Source organism: Engraulis encrasicolus, chromosome 20 (genome assembly GCF_034702125.1).
Source record: "Engraulis encrasicolus isolate BLACKSEA-1 chromosome 20, IST_EnEncr_1.0, whole genome shotgun sequence".
Classification (NCBI taxonomy): Eukaryota; Metazoa; Chordata; class Actinopteri; order Clupeiformes; family Engraulidae; genus Engraulis; species Engraulis encrasicolus.
The window spans coordinates 17,905,794-17,927,169 of record NC_085876.1 but is presented as its reverse complement, the minus strand read 5'-3'; the positions used below and the strand labels follow the sequence as shown (position 1 = coordinate 17,927,169).

The 21,376-nt window shown below is 41.6% G+C and overlaps 2 protein-coding genes across 2 annotated transcripts in view; one reads left to right on the top strand and one right to left on the bottom strand.

Moving 5' to 3' along the window:
* Positions 1 to 2,723: 2,723 nt before the first annotated feature.
* On the top strand, positions 2,724 to 9,163 carry glmp (glycosylated lysosomal membrane protein). Its single transcript, XM_063185537.1, has 6 exons — positions 2,724 to 2,833; positions 3,064 to 3,327; positions 3,626 to 3,814; positions 4,005 to 4,223; positions 5,524 to 5,792; positions 6,909 to 9,163. Exons 1-6 carry the CDS (start codon positions 2,729 to 2,731, stop codon positions 7,078 to 7,080), a joined length of 1,218 nt encoding a protein of 405 aa, XP_063041607.1. The 5' UTR covers positions 2,724 to 2,728; the 3' UTR covers positions 7,081 to 9,163.
* Positions 9,164 to 9,493: 330 nt separating this feature from the next.
* Positions 9,494 to 21,376, bottom strand: part of slco2b1 (solute carrier organic anion transporter family, member 2B1) — a 30,808-nt gene continuing 18,925 nt past the window's right edge. The window contains exons 8-15 of the mRNA XM_063185536.1: positions 20,883 to 20,988; positions 20,431 to 20,595; positions 19,725 to 19,908; positions 18,664 to 18,811; positions 13,843 to 14,009; positions 12,776 to 12,840; positions 12,303 to 12,423; positions 9,494 to 12,024 (exon numbers count right to left, since the gene is read on the bottom strand). Of these exons, the coding sequence (XP_063041606.1) occupies positions 11,877 to 12,024; positions 12,303 to 12,423; positions 12,776 to 12,840; positions 13,843 to 14,009; positions 18,664 to 18,811; positions 19,725 to 19,908; positions 20,431 to 20,595; positions 20,883 to 20,988 (1,104 nt within the window). The 3' untranslated portion in view covers positions 9,494 to 11,876. The remainder of the gene's footprint in view (positions 12,025 to 12,302; positions 12,424 to 12,775; positions 12,841 to 13,842; positions 14,010 to 18,663; positions 18,812 to 19,724; positions 19,909 to 20,430; positions 20,596 to 20,882; positions 20,989 to 21,376) is intronic.

Here is a 21,376-nt window from a genome sequence, read left to right as displayed (position 1 = left end):
CTTTTGTGAAGGACATACACATTGACATCCATACCACAAGTTCTCCAGTGGGCATACATAGTGAATAGAAGTAAACATACAAGTTGCTAGCCCTGTTCCTTCAAACATTACCCCACAACCATGAACATGTAATATGTCTACAAGGAGCACATGCAAACCTTTTTTCCTTATGTGCACACTAATTGAAGCGTAGAAACAATGTAGAAAACAATTATTTTCTATGTTGTTCCCGAAACTCTTCTTACCTAACTATTACACTTGTGCTATAAATACACGTTCAAACATTAAAAAAAATGAATGTTGGACTTAAAAAACCTTCTGAATGTTTGGAAATATGCCTATTTCTTTTAGGGTCAAATTGAGCGATATGGTAATAGATAGATAATATCCTTGATATTCAAATTTGTTTTGTCTTTTCAAATGTTTTAAGTTATAGAAATTCATATTTAGGGAGTATATGGAGCCAATAAAATTAAAATAATTTGTGTCCATCTGTTTTTAGACCAATTAATGACATTTTATTGCTATTTTTTCTAATTTCCGCCTAGTCATGGTTAAGTTTTTTTGGTGTGTGGGCTATGTGTGGGGGTGCTAGGATATATTGAAAGGACTTTTTATGTCACCAACAGAGCAATAATACATATCTGAGACATAAACATGTGCCAAAGTGTTGTTTCATACTGATTTTGTAGACATTTAAGTGGTTGGGGTCAAATTGACCCCAAGGATCACGGATGTTCCAAAATTTGAGGGTAACAGGAGGGTTAAGATCCTGCCGGATCCGGAACCGGATACCGGATCCTATGAAAGGGTTGGAACACATTGCCTACTCACACACGTTTATTACGTTGGCTCAAACTATTTTTTAGACTCATTGGCTTACTGCCACACTGCCTGCAACGGCCGCTTCCAAAGGGCTTTCACTCCATGCAGCGATTGGGGTTGTGATTGAAAAACCTCGGCTACCGGATCCTGGATCCTGGATCCTGGAACCGGATCCGGATCCTGTGAAAAACCCTATTATCCTGCCGGATCTGTAACCGGATCTTGGATCCTGTAAATCTCTAATTTAAAGTCACTTTGGTTAAGAAAGAATCTGCCAAATGCAATGTCAGGTAATGTAATGAGACCTAGCCAAAGCTGTCACGGACCCTGCACACAAGTTCACTTTGTTCTTTGTCTAACTCTTTTTTATGTATTTTACTCTTTTTTAATTTAGGAGCAGGGGTGTAGTGGGCATGGTTCGCGGGGGTATGCAGTTCACCCACTTCTCCTGAGTTGAGCTTTAAAAAAGAAAAAAATCTGTCCATGTTTTAAACAAAAAGTGGGTTGACATGATAAGTTGCCTAATTAATTGATGACCTTACAAATTGCGTATCCCCACTTTAAAAATCCCCACTACACCACTGCTTAGGAGGAGTATGTTGAGTCCGGTGAACTCACTTCTGGTGAATGCACTCCTGAGTCCTGAGCACTGAGCACTTCTGCCTTCGCTGTATTTTCATGTTTGTTACGATGGCTACCTCTGCTGGGCAAAAGCAGAACAGGGGTGCATTTCTCGAAAGTGTAGTTGTTAGCAGTTAGCAACTTCGGTAGTTGCCAATGGGAAAAAAAAAAATATATATATATATATATATATATATATATATATATATATATATATATATATATATATATATATTTTAAAAGCAGTCAGACAAGGAACAAAGCGAATGTGTGTGCAGGGCCGTTGACAGCTTTGACCAGCTTACATTACATTACATTGCATTTGGCAGAGTTTTTTTTTTTTTTTTTAAACCATAGCGACTTAAAATCAGAACCCACATCTTTAGCAGATATAAAGTGCACAGGAAATATACAGGACAAGTGCAGATGCTAAGTAGTTTTTTTTAAAGTACTTTAGCACAATGTACAGCACAATCCTGTCTGTGACAAGATCCCCCCTACATAATGAAGGCCTAATGGCGGCTAATGGACACAAAGTCTGGGGCCTCCCTCTCCAGGACAACAGATGCCTTCAATCGGCTCCATCAGGGCGTGACAACAATCGGTGAAGCCATGGATTAAGGCACGGCAGCACATGGGTAAGCGGTTAGGGCATCAGACTTGTACAGATCTTAACAACCATCTACACACCACACCCAATGCAAATACCCTGAGTTAGATGAAATTGAACAAATGCATTTCAGATTTCATCTTAACATTTTATATGAAACCCCCAAAATAGTCATGATTGACATTATGGAGCAAATAATGTTTGACATGTTTGGGGATAGGCCTACACACATTTGTTGTGGAATGGTGCAATGGCAAGGCCTACAGTATAGGCCTACTATAGGTAGGCTGTAGAGTGTGTGTGTGTGTGTGTGTGTGTGTGTGTGTGTGTGTGTGTGTGTGTGTGTGTGTGTGTGTGTGTGTGTGTGTGTGTGTGTGTGTGTGTGTGTGTGTGTGTGTGTGTGTGTGTCTGTGTGTGTGTGAGAGAGAGAGAGAGAGAGAGAGAGAGAGAGAGAGAGAGAGAGAGAGACAGAGAGAGAGAGAGAGAGAGAGAGAGAGAGAGAGAGAGAGAGAGAGAGAACCGATGGAGTGAATAGACTTTGGAAGTTCTTCACATTTTTCCGAGCGTGCCGCCAGAGGGTGCTGCTCAACCGCAAACACACCCACTGACGCGTGGTCACGTGAACAAGACAAAGTCATATGACTTATTTGTTTCTCTTCCTGAATTTTGAAGATGGACGTCTTCGGAGTTCTTGCAGTTAAATTTTATGTTGTTTTGGTTTTATTTTTGAGCAACTCAAGGGGATCTTTTGGACATGAAGACGAGTTTCGACGCAATGTACGTGAACACGTGAGCTTTGACATTGTTCATATTATTTCGATTGGACAGTTTTCATGGCGATTGCATTGACTTTTACACACTATTCGGTGCTAATCATCTTGCCAAAAGTATAATGGGATTTTGGTTAATATCTCTGACTAAGTCTATATCGTTTTTGAAATGTGCTGTGTTCTGGAGGGTTTTTTTGTGTCAAGATTGTGTGATGTTATTGTAATGTGTTTACTTAGGTGTCTATGGAGCTGAACCCAGGTCTGACAAAACCATCCGCAGGAGTTGATTTGCTTCATGTGAGGGCAGTGGGTCCAAACGATACACTCCACTACTTTTTCTGTAGCCAGGCAGCGCCTGCTTTGATCCTGGTGCACACCAACTCCCCTTCTTCTAGTGTGGACATACAGTGGGACGCCATTTTGGCTGGCAATTTTTCAGGTGGCCTGAAAGTGTTGCCAGAGAGCAGCATACAGTTCAGCAGTGCAGTAGTGTTCACTAGGGTGAGTGGTTTCTGTTCTTGGACAGAAGAGCAGGGGGGTTCTCAACCTCTTGCAAATTCAATGTATTTGCCATCCTCTGTTGGTGTTTTAATTTAAATAATAATAATAATACAAAATCCCAAACTTGTTTTTAATGTATAATACCTTTTTAATGTATGTATAGGCTATGTTACTTCTGCAACACATGCATTTCCCCATTGTGGGATAATAAAGGGCATACTTACATACTTAAAAGATGTTGTTATTAAAACATTATGTAGCAGAGGTAAATGTGTAATTTTAATTTTGTTTCATACAGCTGTGGGAGTACAATGATGTAAATGATACGGGAGACCCGCGCGACCCTTCCAGCTTCTTCCCTCCATACGAACTGCAGGGATTCAGCTGGAGTGATCTCAATGCCACCGTTGACTTTGTCAACCTCTCCGCCACTCTCTGTGGCCAAAACAACTCTGACAGTTTCCGGAACGGCTCCCTCTGTCTGTCTGTAAGTCCTGTTAGATTCCTCCCTGATGCTGTTCTGCATAGATTTCCTCACACTTTCACAGGGTTAGAGATAATTGGTGTGTGTGTGTGTGTGTGTGTGTGTGTGTGTGTGTGTGTGTGTGTGTGTGTGTTGTTTTGAGTATTTGATAATGGTCTCATCTTCATGCGTATACACGCTGTTCTGTTGGCAGTTCTCTGCATTTGGATCCAAAGGCAGAGACAGCATGTGGCCAGGCCTCCTGCACACGGCCAACTCCTCCAAGCTCCGCGTCTGGCTGGACGACGTGGCCCCGCGCTCCAACCTGTCCCGCTTCGCCCTGGAGCTGCAGTCTGTGAGCAGCGGCCAACAGCGAGATCATGTGGACGTGCTGAAGTCTATTGATGACGAATACACACCATCCATATTTAAGGTCAGACATGACGTCTATATGAATGGAAAAAAGGAAGAATCACAGCACACTGGTGAACTTTTTTCTGCTTTTTTATTTTGTGAACAAAGCGCTTTGCTTTGCGCTTCTTCAGGTTCACTTCTATATAAATGGCTTATATCTATATTACCGTTGGGCAGCGAAGTAATATTTTGTCGAGTGCCAAATGTAGCAGAGTCCACTCTGCCAAATGTAGCAGAGTGGACCTTTAGATGTTACTTTTCCTAAAATAATGATCATCAAACTGATACTTGTAATTGCACGACTGCGCCACTGGGGGACTTCCACCCCAGAGTATATTTTGATTTCAACCAATAAGGCACAACAGGTTCGGATAGAATGCACAAGAGACGTACCTTTGTTTAAAGGAATAACAATATTTTCTTTATTAATACAAAGTCAATAGTTAAAAACCTGCGCCGCTGGGATAAAAACAGTAATGTTCATTGGAACGGGGTTGGCTGCCACAGGATAAAAGGGGTTCACCGAGCTAGGCCAGCCGGGCAGGCTTACTAGTTGAGAATAAATTAGTTCACCACTCGTGCACAAAACCAAGAGCCCATGGTAAACGCCAGTCACACACACGCGCATAGGCTCACTACGCTATGTAAGTGATTAAATGACAATAAGTGTGGATATCCACTACACACAGAATAAATCCGTATAATCACACTCAAAACTACTAGTCTACTGTATGGCCCTGCCCGAGCAGCGTACATAGAACTGTGACAGCCAAACCCCGTACAATGACAAGTGACAAGCTAAAGCGGCGGACAGGCAAAAGAAAATTAAACAAACAAACAAAACAGAAAGGCTAAACAATTTCGTAAGGGTAAAACTAATAAGCTATAATGGAGTAATTTAAATAACAGCTCTACAGTATTTTCTTAGCAAATGAACAAGAGTTAAGTGTCTGCTGAAGTTGCAAAAGTTGTGGGATGATATTTTTAGGGTATGCGAACATGTTCTATAATGTAAATAATTTATCTCCACATTAGACTGTCCAGGATCTCAGAAAGTGCTTAACAAAAAAAAATGTCACATCGTTAGATACTGACAAGTCAAGGGCAGTGTGAGCAATACAACTGCATGTTGAGTTTTCCTATAAATAAAGTAAAAGTCTAAGTTCTTTATTTGCCATTTGTGCGCAAACTAGTAGTCCAGGCACATTGGACCTCTTTAGTAGGCCATCTGAGTCAATAAATAGAAAAAAAGGAAAAGACAAAATGACACATCTAAGATTCAGGTGTGTAGTGACTTTCTTAACCATTTTAAATTTCAGGTGTCTCAGTGGGTCTCTGTGGCTCCAGGAAATGACTCCTCAGACATCCTGGGGTACACCCAGTGGAAACCGGTGGCCTATCGCACAGCGCACCCAAAATTTGAGGAGGCTACTCCCTGTCACCATTCAAGTCCCGTTATTCTCTCCGAGTTGCCGCCGTCTGGCTGGGTGAAGGCTTTCTTCGATGATGGACTCCATACGTCTGCCCTAAACCTTTCTTTCAGTATTGGAGGTGATCCCTTCTACAACACCACCAACTACCTCAGCTGGTAGGTATATGGACACATGAGTTCTGTTGCCCCCTCTCTTAATTCTTGTGTTCCATTCTTAATCAACACTCAGGGTGCATTCCAATATGCACACTCCCGTTCTCCACTTGTGCTTCTGGCCTCGCATTTTGCTGATGCCCCGCCTCCGTGGAGAAACAATTTTTGGGGGACTGTTCTTCATTCACCATCCAGATTGCAAATGAGGAAATCACATTAGAATTGTGCTTTTGCAAGATATTGAATTCATTTTCTGTCGTTGTCAGTGATGTCATCATGAGGTCACAAGCAGGCAAGTGAGCAAGGCAGGACGGAAGTCTGCATATTGGAATCCACTCATTGTTGGTTGAAGGAAATTTGGTGCCTAAAGAGCTGTTTCCATGTAGCTGGTTACATTCAGCTAGTCGCCTGGTTACATTGGTTTTGGCCTTCCGTTTCCACGTATCAGATTTTTAAAACCCACATATCAAAAAGCAGGCTTTAAAAATATCCCATTTAGGGGGGCAAAATGCATCTGTTACAATGGAGTTTTTATTTTTATCCCCATGTTGCGTTTCCACCTATAACAGGAGAAAAAAATACCCACATTTAAAAATGGCAGCCTATGTGGAAACAGCACCTAAGTCTGCACCCTTTCCCGCACTGCTCATGGGACCTGAGAAGTCAAACATTTTGACTGAGATCTAATGGACTGATCAAACCTATTTTCCGTTCCACCTCGCCTTTCCCCACTAGATCATCCATAAACTGTACCTCTGAATTAATCATAAGCAATGGTGTGGTTGTCGACTTCATTTGTCGAGCTATTTGTGAGTTGTGTGTGTGCAAATATAGAGTGATTATTTGGACTACACAAGAGACGTCGCTTATCCTACATGCAGCACGTGTCAAATGGAATCAGTATTTTCCTTGACTTGCTCCATTTACTTCCATTCAAAATGCTTGCGACTTAAGCCCCCATGGTCCAGAAGTAGAAGGTCTTGACTTAGGCACCTCAAAGTCATAGGATTGCTCTTGAGCCCTTGTTTCCTTCTGGGTGTGTTTTAGGTCTGTGTTTTGGTGAAAGGGAATGCTCATAGTCGCTTGTTCCCCTCTTCCCTTCTCCGTGTGTTTTTTTAGGTCTATGTTGGTGGGATGGGGCGCTCCGCCACAGGACTCCTTCTCCCCTCTGGTGATGATCATCATGGCCGTGGGTTTGGGCACTCCCCTCGCTCTTATCCTCTTTGGCGGAGTTTTTGCCTGCGTCTTCAAAAGCCGCCGCCAACCACAAGGTTACGAGCCAATCAATTAAGACTGTTGTTCATCTGAAGACAATCAGGACTTTTGCACGCTTACACACACACACACACACACACACACACACACACACACACACACACACACACACACACACACACACACACACACACATACACAGACTTTTTTCGAGTGTTTTTAGGGAGTTGAACTTTTGGGTCGTTCCTGTGCATAAATGTTGTTTTTTACCTTGCAATAAGTAAGGATCTGTGATGGCACATTCGGTAACAGGTGGTTATAAATGTGTATGCAAATGGTCACAATTTATCCAAAGAATTTAGTTCTAAGCAACTGGACGACTTGTTGCAGCTTGGAAGTTGTTTCATTCCTCATGCGAGGACCCATATCAGTTCCACTCCCTTGATAAATGTGTTTTTTTTTTAAAGATTTTTTTTTGGTCTTTTACGGCTTCATTGATGACGGGACAGTTTGAGAGGTGGACAGGAAGCGAATGGAGAGAGAGATGGGGTGGGGTCGGCAAATGAGCCGTGCCGGTAATCGAACCCGGATCGGCTGCATGGCAGACGAGCGCCCTACCAGTTGGCCACGGCAGGGCCTGATAAATATGTTATGGTGTCGTTATTGTTACACCTGCCATGACAAATGTTATGGTGTCGTTATCAGTGTTGCCAGATGGAAAATGCTGTATCATCGTACCAAAACCTCAAAATTATCGTTTTTGGGTGGAAATTGTCGTACAAGACCCAAATTGTTGTTTCAAGGCATCTAAATGAACTGAAGGACAACTCTGAAATTATCGTACATCTTGTTTTTTTGATCGCACAGAGGACAAAATGGACAAAATGATGGTACAAATACGATAATTATCGTACATCTGGCAACACTGGTCGTTATTGTTACACCTCCCATGACGACTGTTATGGCGTCGCTATTGTTACACAGGGTTCCCACGGGTCATGGAATTTCTGGAATATCATGGAATTTCATAAAAGTTTTTCCAGTCATGGAAAGTCATGGAATTTTGCCATTTTGCATGCACAGTCATGGAAGATCATGGAATTTTCTTAACAGTTGTGTAGAAGCAAAAACTTTTTTTGTTTTGTGTATAACATTTTTTCTTACTGGTTATACTACAACGCTTAGTTTGGTTTCACGCTGTAATGTGCAACATTCTAGGATGCAATGAGCACTCTTTAGTCTGGCGGTAGCTCGCCCTCAGTTCTAGAGGTGAAAATAATCTTCAGTTTTCACACTTTTTAAAACTTAGCGCTATTTATTTTCATGGAAGTGGTCATGGCAATTCTGTGTTTTGGGTCTGGAAAGTCATGGAAAATCATGGAATTTTATATCTGAATTAGAGTGGGAACCCTGGTTACACCTCCCTAGAAGAGAGATGACTGCTTCTGATGGTGATGAACAGTCAAACCCGTCACATGTCAAGGTGGGAGTTGTGGTCACCACCCCTATCTAGAGAAGACTGCTGCTGGGAGATTGATCAGCAGTTAAATATCCTAAAGTAGGATGTCAATGGAGAATTAGAACAGACTGTCATCATGCAACGGTGTATTTATTTCACGCAAGTGCATTCCGTGTTGAGGTGTAACGCTTTTAAAAGTTAAGTTGTGCTCCTTAACGCTGCGGGAAAGCACTTTTGTCTTGTGACAAGGTTTGCACATGCCTAAACTTAACCTGTCACAGGGTGTTGTGGTGCACGAGTTAACATGCTAAGGCGATAGACGGTTCAAGTCGTCATGTTATCTTAACGCTCTGGTATGATGACCTGTTGATGAGAGAGAGAAGATAGCAGACGTTAGCTGATAGAGAGATGTGACTGTTCGTTTCTTCACATCTTTGTAGAGGGAGTGGAAAGTCATTCTCATAGAGGTCCTTTCAGTTGGCGGCCATTTTGGTGATTATGCCCTCCGGCATCTTTTTTGGGTCAGTAAGACTAGACTGTGTCAAAACAAATGGGGAAACGCCAGAAATGCAAATGCAGAAATGCTTCAAGCAACTAGTGGTTGCGAAATTCATATAGTTCAAACCATAGTGAAAAGTAGATTTTTTTTTCTACGTGTGTAGTTGGTCCGCATGAATCGAAATAAATCTTTAAAAGCCAATTTCTCAGGGGTTATTTTGATGCTGTGCAGGCGCAGTACTTTTGTAATGGCATGAGAAGAACGAAGCTGCAAGATGATTGGAACCGTGTTCGTTCAGCTCAGCATATGATTGGCTGCTGGCAGCAGAGCAGGCGGGACATATGCAGTCATCCGTCAGACTGTCATTACAAACTGTACCATTAATGTATGTGGAACATTTCTGAAATGCACGGTCTCTAGCACAGTGTTGCCAGATTGGGCGGTTACCCGCCCAATTGGGCTATTTGGAATGGCCGTCTGCTGGTAAAACCGGGAAAAATTTACCATTTGTACGTTTTGTGCTGCAGTTTTGTGCCCATAGAAATCAATGCAATTTGTTGAAATTGGTCTGAATTTAGCACATTTTCGTGGTTTTTGAGAATCTTTTGGGCGGGATTTGATCAGACACATCTGGCAACACTGCTCTAGCGGCCTCTCTCTGACAAATAATCTTTCAAATAACCATTTCATGACTATGATCGAGATCTGATATAATGAGGCGTGAAATTGATTCATTCTTTTTGAATTACCTTATTATTCCGAAATAAATTGTGTTTCTAAAGAAACTACTGTACAACGCATAATGCTGTGAAATGTTTTCTGATTGCTCACAATGCTGACATGCACACAACAGTGTTTTCTTCTCAATGGATATTTCATTCTCACTACCTGAATGTGTGATTAAGTATGACAAATTAACTTCTTGAAGACTTGCCTTCTTTCTTTCTGTTACCTTATCTTACAAAATGAATGCACTGTTATCGTTCATGCATTTTTCTCCATACAGGATAACAAAACAAACAAACAAACAAAAACCCTAAAATGCTGTAAAGTTGATTGCACATCTTTTATTGCTTCTTTTTATTTCAAATGAGAACTGCACAATCTTACATTTCTTTAAAAAAATAAAAGGATATAATGAACATACAAACATTCACAGTTTGGTTATAGTTCCTCGCCTGTTAGAAGTTAAAAAAAAACCTGAGCATATATTTGCACCCTGGGTATTAGTAGTGAAAAAATTAAACATTTCCTATGTTTATGCCCATGTCAAGGGAAAAAGTATACTGTTAAACAGTGTATGCACAGGTACCAATTCCAAAGTTCATGGGAGTTCAAAAATAACAAAATGTAAAAAAAATATAAGGTATGACAAACAAGTGAGTAAATATAATAGTCGTTACAAAAATATATTTGTAGGCTACAGTTTTGCTTTTCCAGACGCCAATAAAAATGAGATTAAATGTTATCACATCACAGCAAGATCAATGGCAGCAGTGTCACTGTAAGGGCCTCCACACATCGGTTCCGACAGCACTACGGAGCACTTTCACTTCCGACACAATTCCGACCCCCGCAGACGATTTCACCACAGCAGAGAATGGATAGTCAATGAGCGGCTCCGACAAAATAGAACTGGTCTCTAATCACTAACCACGGACATCGGTGCCGGTGTGCATTGAAAAAAAGGGAATCGAACTTTAGCGGAGCAGTGCTCTGCACTTTGTCTGAGCCGGTGTGCGGCGGCCCTTACAGCCAGTGGATAATCCCAGTCTGTATTAGCTAACTCAAGAGATGGTTACGCATGATATTTGGAAATGCTTGGGCTTTCAACAGAGGACAGAGGTGCTTGAAATGGAAGACTTTGGCCATTGAACTCATTATTCCATTCTAAAAGCAAGTTAGTAATGAAACTCGAAATTGTAGTGCAATATAATTTGCAATAAGCCTAACGTTTTGTCACCCCTTATTCTCAAACTGATGACGAATGAATGCCTGCACTATGAGACCTGAAACAGTAACTGAAATTGAATTCAGCCATTAAAAGGGGGGGAAAGCATTCCAAGAGAGCATACTGTATCAATTTTTGAAAAGGTGTGGTGAAAAAGCAATGCAATTGCACTTTGAGAATCTGAAAAGCCACTCACTTCACAATGATCTTAAGTGTGTATAAACTGTGGGAACACCCTATATATAAAACTTACAACATTATTAATATACTGTAGACTATGCAATTCCTATATGGCACGTTATTATATTGTCCCCGTAGTCAAGTCACTTTATTTTTTATAGCATATTTAAACACAACAGTGGACTTCAAAGTGCTTCACAACAAAGTAAAATATAACATTCACACAAGATAAAATAGAGAAAAGTGTTTTTAAAAAGTTTCAACTGCAGTACATGGCATGTGTGTGAATGCTTACTTACAGCAAGTACACATAAGGCGTTTTTCTACTATATGTTTTTAGTAAGGGATGTCAGGCTGTCTCTGGCTGCTGCAGATGTGACATCGCAACAGTCGTATAACCTTTTTGGCCATCTAACTTGTAGAAACCATACACTGAGCGCCCGTGTAAAACTCTTTCGAATGCCCACCCCGGTGTCTGCCCACTTACATGTAGATGCTGTACCCTGTGGGTGTGAAAAGCTTTTGTGACACAAACACCTGAATGGCATGTCTCTTAATAGCAACAGTGGCTATTTAACGTCTGTGAATGACAATATAAGCCCTCCTGGGTGCAAATAGCATCTGTCTTTAAAACTAAATGGGTAAATTCTTCAAAATTAAAAAAAGTTACACATCCTTAGTTCCCATCAGCCTCTTCACATCAAATGCAGGTTTTTTTATAGTTTGGTCATGAGCTCAACCATGACTTGACTTATCACTCAACAGCTACTTAATTAGATGTTGTTATTTGCCATCCTCCCTCTTTAGCAAGCTTGCTCTTTGTGTTTGATGTGTGTTCGCTGTTTTTGATGCCATTTTGTTGAGGACGACGACAGACAGGAGGAAGCAGACGAATCCTCCAAATATGCAGAATGTTTGAAGACCTAAAAATCTGACACGGAACATGACCATTACGAAACAATTGCTGTGTTTTCTACAATGATACGATTTCAGTTGTGAAAATGAAAAAAAGATACACATGCAGACATGCATTCATTAGAAAGTTTACATTCACAAATGTCATCTTTTTCAGGAATACTTTCCACCGTACATTTTTAAATATTCATTACGACTGGGGAAAATAATACTTTTCATATGTAAAGAGGTGGATGTTGATTGATTTAGCTGCAAAAGTGACTGTACTTAGCTGTAAAGTAGGTGTTACCTTACCTTTGCCTGAACATATCCAGATTGTAGTATTGACATGCTGTTGGTTTACCACATCTCTTTCCCCAAAGAATGCAAGTGGTGTCTATTGCCTTTCCATACACAACAGGTGCTGGCAAAAATGCTATTGGGAAACAAGATAGATTGATTAAGGTGTCAGTGATGATATGCTTGTGCTGGAGATGTTCTCTACTAAAATACTTTGCAATCATGAAACTTGTTTAATTGCATAAATACGTCTAGTCAGCTCTGCATCCAAAAGAAGTAAAATAAAAAGGTTGATTGAAATGATCAGTGTAAAGCAGTCTCAAACCAAAGATTGTTGGCGTTTGAAATGTTATGATTTTACCCAGAGTTCACCCCTCCCACCTGAAATTGGTGCTTAATTAGTGGTCAGGTCCAAACCATGGGTCCAAACCCATTCTACTTCAAACTGAGGTCCATTTGCAATTGGATCGCTGCGTTATTGTACTCACCTAGCACTCGGAAAAGCATGAACTGAACTCCAAGGGCAAAGGATTTAGACTCTGGTGTGACCGTCCTGAAACAGATGGCGGATGCCATTTAAACTCCTGAGGCTTACGCACAAAACACCACGTGTAACTTCTCACACAAATATTTGGATGAACTCAGACTGACCTAACATGAAAAAGTGAGTGCACAGTGTTTCTTCCCATGAAATAGGACACATTTTGAGAATGTATGTGAAAACCTGTTTATGCATGGATTGATGCACTTTTGGTACGTACAGTCCTAGGAAAAAGTTTGTACACCGCCACCCTTTGAAATTTCATACATTTCTGTCAAAATTGGTCATAAAACATGGTCTGATCTTCCCGGAAATCATAAGAAGGAACAATCAGAGTCTGCTTTAACTAATCCCACCCAAACATTTACATGTTATCATATTTTATTGGCCATAAGTAAACATTCACAGGAGAGCAAGGCATAAGTAAGTACACCCTTGCATTCAATAGGTTTTAACCCTTAGTTAGTCGCAATATCCTTGCAGTATTGCTACAGCAAAATCTGCACAAATGTTACAGAATAATATTATTGCCTGACTATTTTTTGGTTTGGTTTGGTTTATTTATGGATATAGGAAGACAAAAGGTATCCAAGGGATAACATGTAAAAGCGTAAACACTTATTTCCAACACGGTCCCTGATGGAAGAGGACAAGACATAACAAAAACATGTAACAGATATCACATACACATATGCCATCACATTCCTACGTCACCTAGTTCTCCACTTTATTCCACAAAAATACTCTAACTCTTTGTTTAAAACACCTTTTTGTTTCTGCCATTTTAATATTTAGCGGAAGGCTATTCCATAGCATAATCCCTGTATAAAAGAAAGAGCTGCGAGCTGTGCTTTTTGAAGCTGGTACCTTACAGGAGTGAACTCTTTACAATAAAAGAGGCTCCAGTAACATGAAAAACAACCAATTACGTGTATGTAATTAATTTTAACCATAGCCCTTGAACCTTCTCTATGTACAAGTGGTATAAAGAAAATGCATAGTTGTGGTCAGTACCTCAGGATCATCATGAAGGAAGGCGTCTGAGAAAGAGAGGCGACGAAGCAGGTTATAGATGACAGGACCATGAATGGGAGGAGGAGATGAGTGCAACTCTTGCTGCAGCCCCCAGGTACTGCGTAACTCAGGCTCTCCTGCCCCACACACCCACAGTCTGTGTAGTTCTGTAGAAGGAGAGAAAGTGATGTTTTCAATTTTTTTTCTTCTTTGTTCGCCTTACGACTTTATTGATGACAGGACAGTTTGAGAGGTGGACAGGAAGCGAATGGGGAGAGAGAAGGGGAGGGGTCAGCAAACGACCCGAGCCGGGAATCGAACCCAGGTCGGCTGCATTGCAGATGAGCAGGCCAGCCGACAGGGAGGGACAAAGGGGTATGTTGTCCCGGGCCCAGGGAGATAGGGGGCCCAAAATTGGGTGCCCATTACATTGTTTGTATTGGGTAGGGGGCCCTTTATGATGATTTTGTCCTGGGCCCAGCAAAAGCTGTCAGCGGCCCTGCAGATGAGTGCCCTACCAGTTGGCCACTGATGTTTTCTATTTACCTAAAGGAGCACTTATAGACAAGAAGTGATTTTTAAAACAAATCTATTTATGCCTGAATGTTTGACTTGTTTTGTTTTGGGCTTTTGTATGTATGTATGGGGCTGAGCACAATTTGATCTTGCAATACAGTACAGTATACTGTATAATATTCGTATCTTGTGTTGTATAAGCGGCTTGAAACGTTCATTTCCTCTCTCTCTCTCTCTCTCTCTCTCTCTCTCTCTCTCTCTCTCTCTCTCTCTCTCTCTCTCTCTCTATCTCTCTCTCTCACTCTGTCTCTCTACCTCTACACATCTCTACATCACCATTTCTACACATAGCAACAATGCAGACCAGAACTGCAAACAAAACTGTCTGTCCCTTCCTTGCTCACTTGTACAAGTCAGAGCTTTTGCTCATAATCTCTCGGCTTGGAAGTTTGGAGCTCCCTGGGAGAATTTCAATAATCTTTGTGAATATGATTCTTTATGTAAATCCATATATTTTGTTGTTCAAGGTTGAGTGCTGTCTGTAATGAAGAACATTTATTAAAGGAACAGACCACCCTTTTTTGATTTTAACATATTTGCAGTATTTCCCAGTGCTATGCTGGGGGGGGGGGTCAAGCACTGGTGTCACTTTTACCTCTTATTGCACTTTATTTGAAAAGCTGCTGCTACTAAGTATTGTACCCCAAACACAATTTCGTTGCCTTTTTGACAATGACAATAAATTCTTGAATCTTGAATCTTGAATCTATGCACGAATGTGCATAATCGTTTTCGTCTAGGTGTTTACATTGCCCCGTTTAACAGTATAGCCAAATTAGGCATAGTACTGCAAGTTTATGGTACAAAATAAAACATCATCAAATGTACTTATAAACCCCTTTAAAATAAATGTAAAATGTAAAATTTACACCAGAGTGTAAAACAGCAATGTAATTCTGTCCAGTGATCACTTGTGGCTTGATGCTAAAGTGATGCCGAGTGTTGAAGGATTGTGCTGAAGAGCTGAAGGATGTCTTCACAGACATCTTTAACATCTCTCTGGAGCAAGCAGTCATCCCATCACTTTTCAAAGCTGCTACCATCATACCTGTGCCGAAGAAATCATCCCCATCATGCTTCAATGACTACCGTCCTGTAGCACTGACGCCCATAATCATGAAGTGCTTCGAACGGCTAGTCCTGTCACACATCAAAGCCACCCTATCCCCCACCCTGGACCCCTACCAGTTCACATACCGAGCCAAGCGATCCACGGAGGATGCAATCTGCTCTGCCCTCCATCCAGCCCTCACCCACTTGGACAATAAAGACTCATATGTGAGAATGCTGTTCATTGACTTCAGTTCAGCATTCAATACCATAATACCACAACAACTCATCAGAAAACTGGACAAACTAGGTTTCAGCACCTCCCTCTGCAACTGGCTGCTGGACTTCCTGATGCAAAGACCACAAGCAGTACGGGTAGGGAACAACACCTCAAGCACCCTGACCCTGAGCACAGGGGCTCCGCAAGGTTGTGTTCTCAGCCCCCTTCTGTTCACGCTGCTGACACACGACTGCACAACGACCCACAGCACTAACCATCTAGTGAAGTTTGCGGATGATACAACACTGGTGGGCCTCATCACCAAGGGCGATGAGACTCACTACAGAGAAGAAGTAGACCTGCTGGCCAGATGGTGCAAAGACAACAACCTCCTGCTGAATGTCAACAAGACCAAGGAGATTGTTGTCAACTTCCAAAGGGTCCAAAAACAACTGCCACCACTGACCATCGACGGCGATGCTGTGGAGAGAGAGTGAGCAGCACCAAGTTCCTTGGAGTGCACATCAGCGACGACCTCTCTTGGACCACCAACACTACATCACTGGCGAAGAAGGCCCATCAGCGTCTCTACTTCCTGCGCAAACTAAAGAAGACAAGTGCTACACCCTCCATCATGACAACATTCTACAGAGGAACCATAGAGAGCGGCGTGTCCAACTGCATCACAGTGTGGGGAGGAAGCTGCACGGAGAAAAACAGGAAGACACTCCAGCGTGTTGTGAACACAGCGAAGATCATTGGAGTACCACTCCCCTCCCTGCAGGACATTTACACCACACGCCTCACCCGGAAAGCACTGATGATCATCAAAGACACAAGCCACCCTGCACACAAACTGTTCAGCCTCCTGCCCTCTGGAAAGAGGTACAGGCGCCTCCGTTCCCTTACCACCAGGCTGGCGAGCAGCACAATGCACCAAGCGATCAAGATGCTGAACACTCAACCCACTCTCCCTCCACTGTCAGCCTCTAGCCAGCAAGGCCACTGACAACCCCCATTCCCCCCCCCCATCCCCCACCACCATATCTGCGACTGAACATTCCACCTGCACTACTATACTTGTGACTGAACTTTCAACCTGCACTAACTCAAAACATGCACACCACACCACACACACACACACACACACACACACACACACACACACACACACACACACACACACACACACACACACACACACACACACACACACACAAGCACACTCCACTTTCTGCACTAAACCCAAACATACACACACTGACACACACACACACACACAGACACACACGAACACACACACAGACGCACACCGCACCTTCTACCTGCACTAAACACATACACACACACACACACACACACACACACACACACACACACACACACACACACACACACACACACACACACACACACACACACACACTGCTGCTGGTGTACTTGACAGACCTTTTTAATATTTATTTTCTTCAAAATGCTACTATTACCATGTCAGAACGCTATAAAGGACTTTTTAGGAAAAGTACAAAAGCACAACAATACCTCTTAATGTATGTCCTCTACAAGTCTTCTGTTGTCCAGTCTTGCACTTTAAATGTCTGTATGAGCACTGTTTATGTCCATACTGTCTTAAGTCCATGTATAAGTACTGTCTATGTCTATACTGTCTATGTCCTTACCTAGATTAGTCTATGTCTGTATGGGAAAGCAGGAAATGTAATTTCAAATTCTTTGTATGACCAGTGCATGTAAAGAAATTGACAATAAAACCTACTTGACTTGACTTGACTAAAGTTACCAGTTACTTCCAGTGATTATGCTAAGCTATGCTAATACTTCTGATTCAATAAATCTAACTACTGAAAACACTGAGCAGTAAATGATATGCACATTCATGAATAATGCTGGAAAATACTGCAAATATGTGAAAATCAAAAAGGATGGTCTGTTCCTTTAATAGTTTGGCATCATCCAATAATATTGTCTCCAGCTAGGGGGTGCTGTGACACTGCACAAAGCAGCTGTACCATAGGCAAGCTGATCGTGGGGACCTTGGGTGCATTGAGTACATCCAAAGTTGTTTGCTGATCCTGTCCCATGAGTGCTTTCCAATATGCGGACTCCCATCCTCGGCTTGTGCTTGTGGCCTCACGTTTTGCCGACACCCCGCTTCCGTGGAGAAAACAATAATGTATCCCTGCTGTCAGCCTAGCCACAACAATACAACTTTTGGGGGACTATTCTTCATTCACCATCCCGATTGCAAATGAGAAAATCACATTAGAACTGCGCTTTTGCAAGATATTGACAGAGACTCCAGGAGTTATTATGCAGTATCTGTGATACTCATGACGTCTCGATACATGTCTCGTGACGTCATCACGAGGCCACAAGCATGCAAGTGAGCAGGGGAGGACGGGAGTCCGCATATCAGAATGCACCCAATCTCTCTCTCTCTCTCTCTCTCTCTCTCTCTCTCTCTCTCTCTCTCTCTCTCTCTCTACTGCACCTATTTCCTGTTCCACATCTCACTACTCTATCAAAGTAAAAGTAAAAAATGCACATCATTGTTAAAGATTTGCCACCAAATAGTAAAAGGCGACAAGTTTGTCACAACACTTTTGGTTCCTTAAGAGGGAGGCACATGAACAGAAAAGTGGCTCCCACACATAAACAAGTTAATGTTTCAATATTCCAGCTATATACGGCAGAGAAATTATGTCCGCGTTGTATACAGTAGTACAGCATTATAAGCATTATATAGTACAGTTTGTGGTCTGTGTTTTCATTTTCACAATGCATTGATTTCTGTGTTTGGCCCACAAGGAAGATGCCCAGATGAAAAATTTAAATACAGCCCACGATAACCTTTTATTTCCAAAGGAGCGCACATTCAGCAGCAACAGAGACTTCTTGCATGGATAGAAAGGGAAATAAAGTAGTAGGTAAGGAAAATAAAAAGTAGGTATACTTACCACAACATTTCTGCCATCAAATATTGACGTTCTGCAGCCTGCATGACATGGAGACCTGAATTCAATGTCATTTGATCCACAGATGGGATTAAAGTCTCCATCCGAGCATGAGCATGGTGTTCCACAGTCAAGGGGACTGTCCTTTTGACTGTAAAAAATAGAATAGGGTCTTTAAAATGTCCACCATAAGGCTGTGTGCATGAACAGGGTATCCCAATAAAATATACACAATATAAATCAGTATAAAGTAGGTGTTTATTTCCAAAGTGTAGCAGAATTTACAGAATTTTCAGATATTATTTTATTGTTTTGTTACTGACTATTCTCAAGCTGCAACATTGGTCCAGGCATGGCTGACAATATGAATTACATACAATTCTCTTGGTACACAACCTGGTCCAAAAAAAACAAACAAGGCCACATACACTATGTTGTTGGACCACCTTTAGTGTGGATTGCAGCTCACATTTCAGAGATGTCAAAAGTGAAAGAAAAAGAGAAAACGAGAAACATAATCTCCTTCCAACACAAGTAACTTATCTGTGTAGTTGTCTTACGATCAGCTAACTCTGTGCAGGTTGGGTCAAGTTGTGGTGGATTCTTGCTAGGTTTGTAGTGTGTTTCAGTAACAACATAGCTCCCTCATTAGGTACAATGGAGTAGATGATGTAACAGCTATGTAGTATTGTGTGCTAGTGTTGTACTTACACCTTGAATTTACTTTTACTTTTGACAACTCTGTCACATTTGGTGTTGCATTGTTTCAATACACTTCTGCAATGTCTGGATTTGTTTCCATCAAGCGTTGCATAAAGTTTTCACCAAGATCAGTTTAAAAAACTGATAAATCGACAAGGAAATATTTGCTACACGTATGATCGTTTGATTTACATATCCCAAAGCATGGCCGTAACTACCATTGAGGACACAGAGGTCATGTCCTCTGTATTTTTTTTGTAATGTAAAAAAGGAAAGATTTTGTTATTGTGTTAGTGCTGCACCATTGAGGTACTGTAAACTGACTGTAAATCTCTACAGGTTTGATTTTGGTAAAGACTCACCTGGTTAGTCCAGCGATTGGTTGTGTGGGACAACCCAGGAAAAGGAGGGGCAAAGCAAACAGGATGGATACCAGGACACAGATTGTGCACATTAGAGCCGATCCTCTCACAGACAGACCAAACCTTCTGAGAACGATCCCTCCCGTCATTATACCCAATGTAGCTGAGGGAATGTTCAAACCACCTAAAGTACAGGAAGGAAAAGAATATGCTTGGTGGGAATATTTTGGCACTATATATACACACTATATATATACAGTATTTTAATATTTGTTTTGGCTTTTTATGGCTTTGTTTGAGAAGACAGTCGAGAGAGGGACAGGAAATGAGTGGAGAGGGAGAGAGAGATGGGGAAGGGTTGACAAAGGACCCAGGCCGGAATCGAACCGGGTCCCCGGCGTAGCAGCCCAGTACTTACCACGGTGGGGCCATTTTGGCAATATTTTGACAGGCAATATTTTTGTCTCAATGTGCATACTTTGAAGTGTGCATTAAAGCATTTTGTAATCCTTTACATTGTTGTGACTTCATGTGACTTCACATACTGGCTGCTACTACATGGCTGTGAGGATCCAGGTTCAAGACTGGACTGGTTCATTTCCCAATCATAACCCATCTGTCTCTCTCTCTCCAACCTGTTTCCTATCTATATTCTTCACTATCCAGTCAAATAGGAGCTGAAAAAAAAATATATATAAAGACATACCAATCATGATGTTGGAGAATGACGCCGTAACCCTGAACTGTTTTTCGATGAATTTGGGCATGAAAGTGGCCAGACCAGCCACCATGGCAGCCAAGTGGATCTGAGCCACGACCACCAGCAGATATATGGGGCTGCGCAGTGTTCTCATCAGTGTGATGGGAAAACCTGAGAGGATTTAATGATTTGGGGCTGTGTTACTTTCATTTTTACACCTTTGCCACTACAGTTTTTTAAATTGTAGTAGCATGCAGTATATTACAAGTAAAATTAAAATTTCTTAGTATATGGCATATCAAGTTTTTCCCCAGTTGATATTGTGTAAACAATTGAGACATACTATCAAAGCTTTCACTTTCAAAGACATCAGGTCATGGTCTATATAAAAAATAAACAGTCTAGATTTCCTTCACACACAGTGTAATTTTTAGGAAGGATATGGGTACTTAACTTACTCTTAATGAACTGTAAGAGGGTGGGTTGTCGGACCTGGTCCGGTTTTGGTTTTTCCACATTAAATGCTTCTTCCTGCTTGGAGATTTGATCATTCCCCGTCGTTTCCTGTATGGTCACATAAATAAAGCGGACAAAATCATCTTTTGAGAATAAGCAAACACAAAAAGATCATCTGGCCCTGCATTACAACCTAGACATGTGGTTGTTTCTTCTCTCCCTCTTTTCCACCCATTTTCAGCTGACTGCCCCAAAAAGGAAACATAAAACTCAGCGGGAAAGAAGCTTAGCCCCGAAGGTTTGATAAAAAACAGGTGATTTTAAGGCCTTGCTCACCCCTGTTCTGGAAGCTAAGAATGCTGGGTTCACCAAGGTCTTTTATGGTAAGATCCTCAAGAGGAGAAAGATTGAAGATGATTTAAAGATTTGACGGAGCTGAGGGCAAAGGAGAAGCTGGAGTGTAAACTCAGCATGACAACATGAAAGGTCTAGTTTG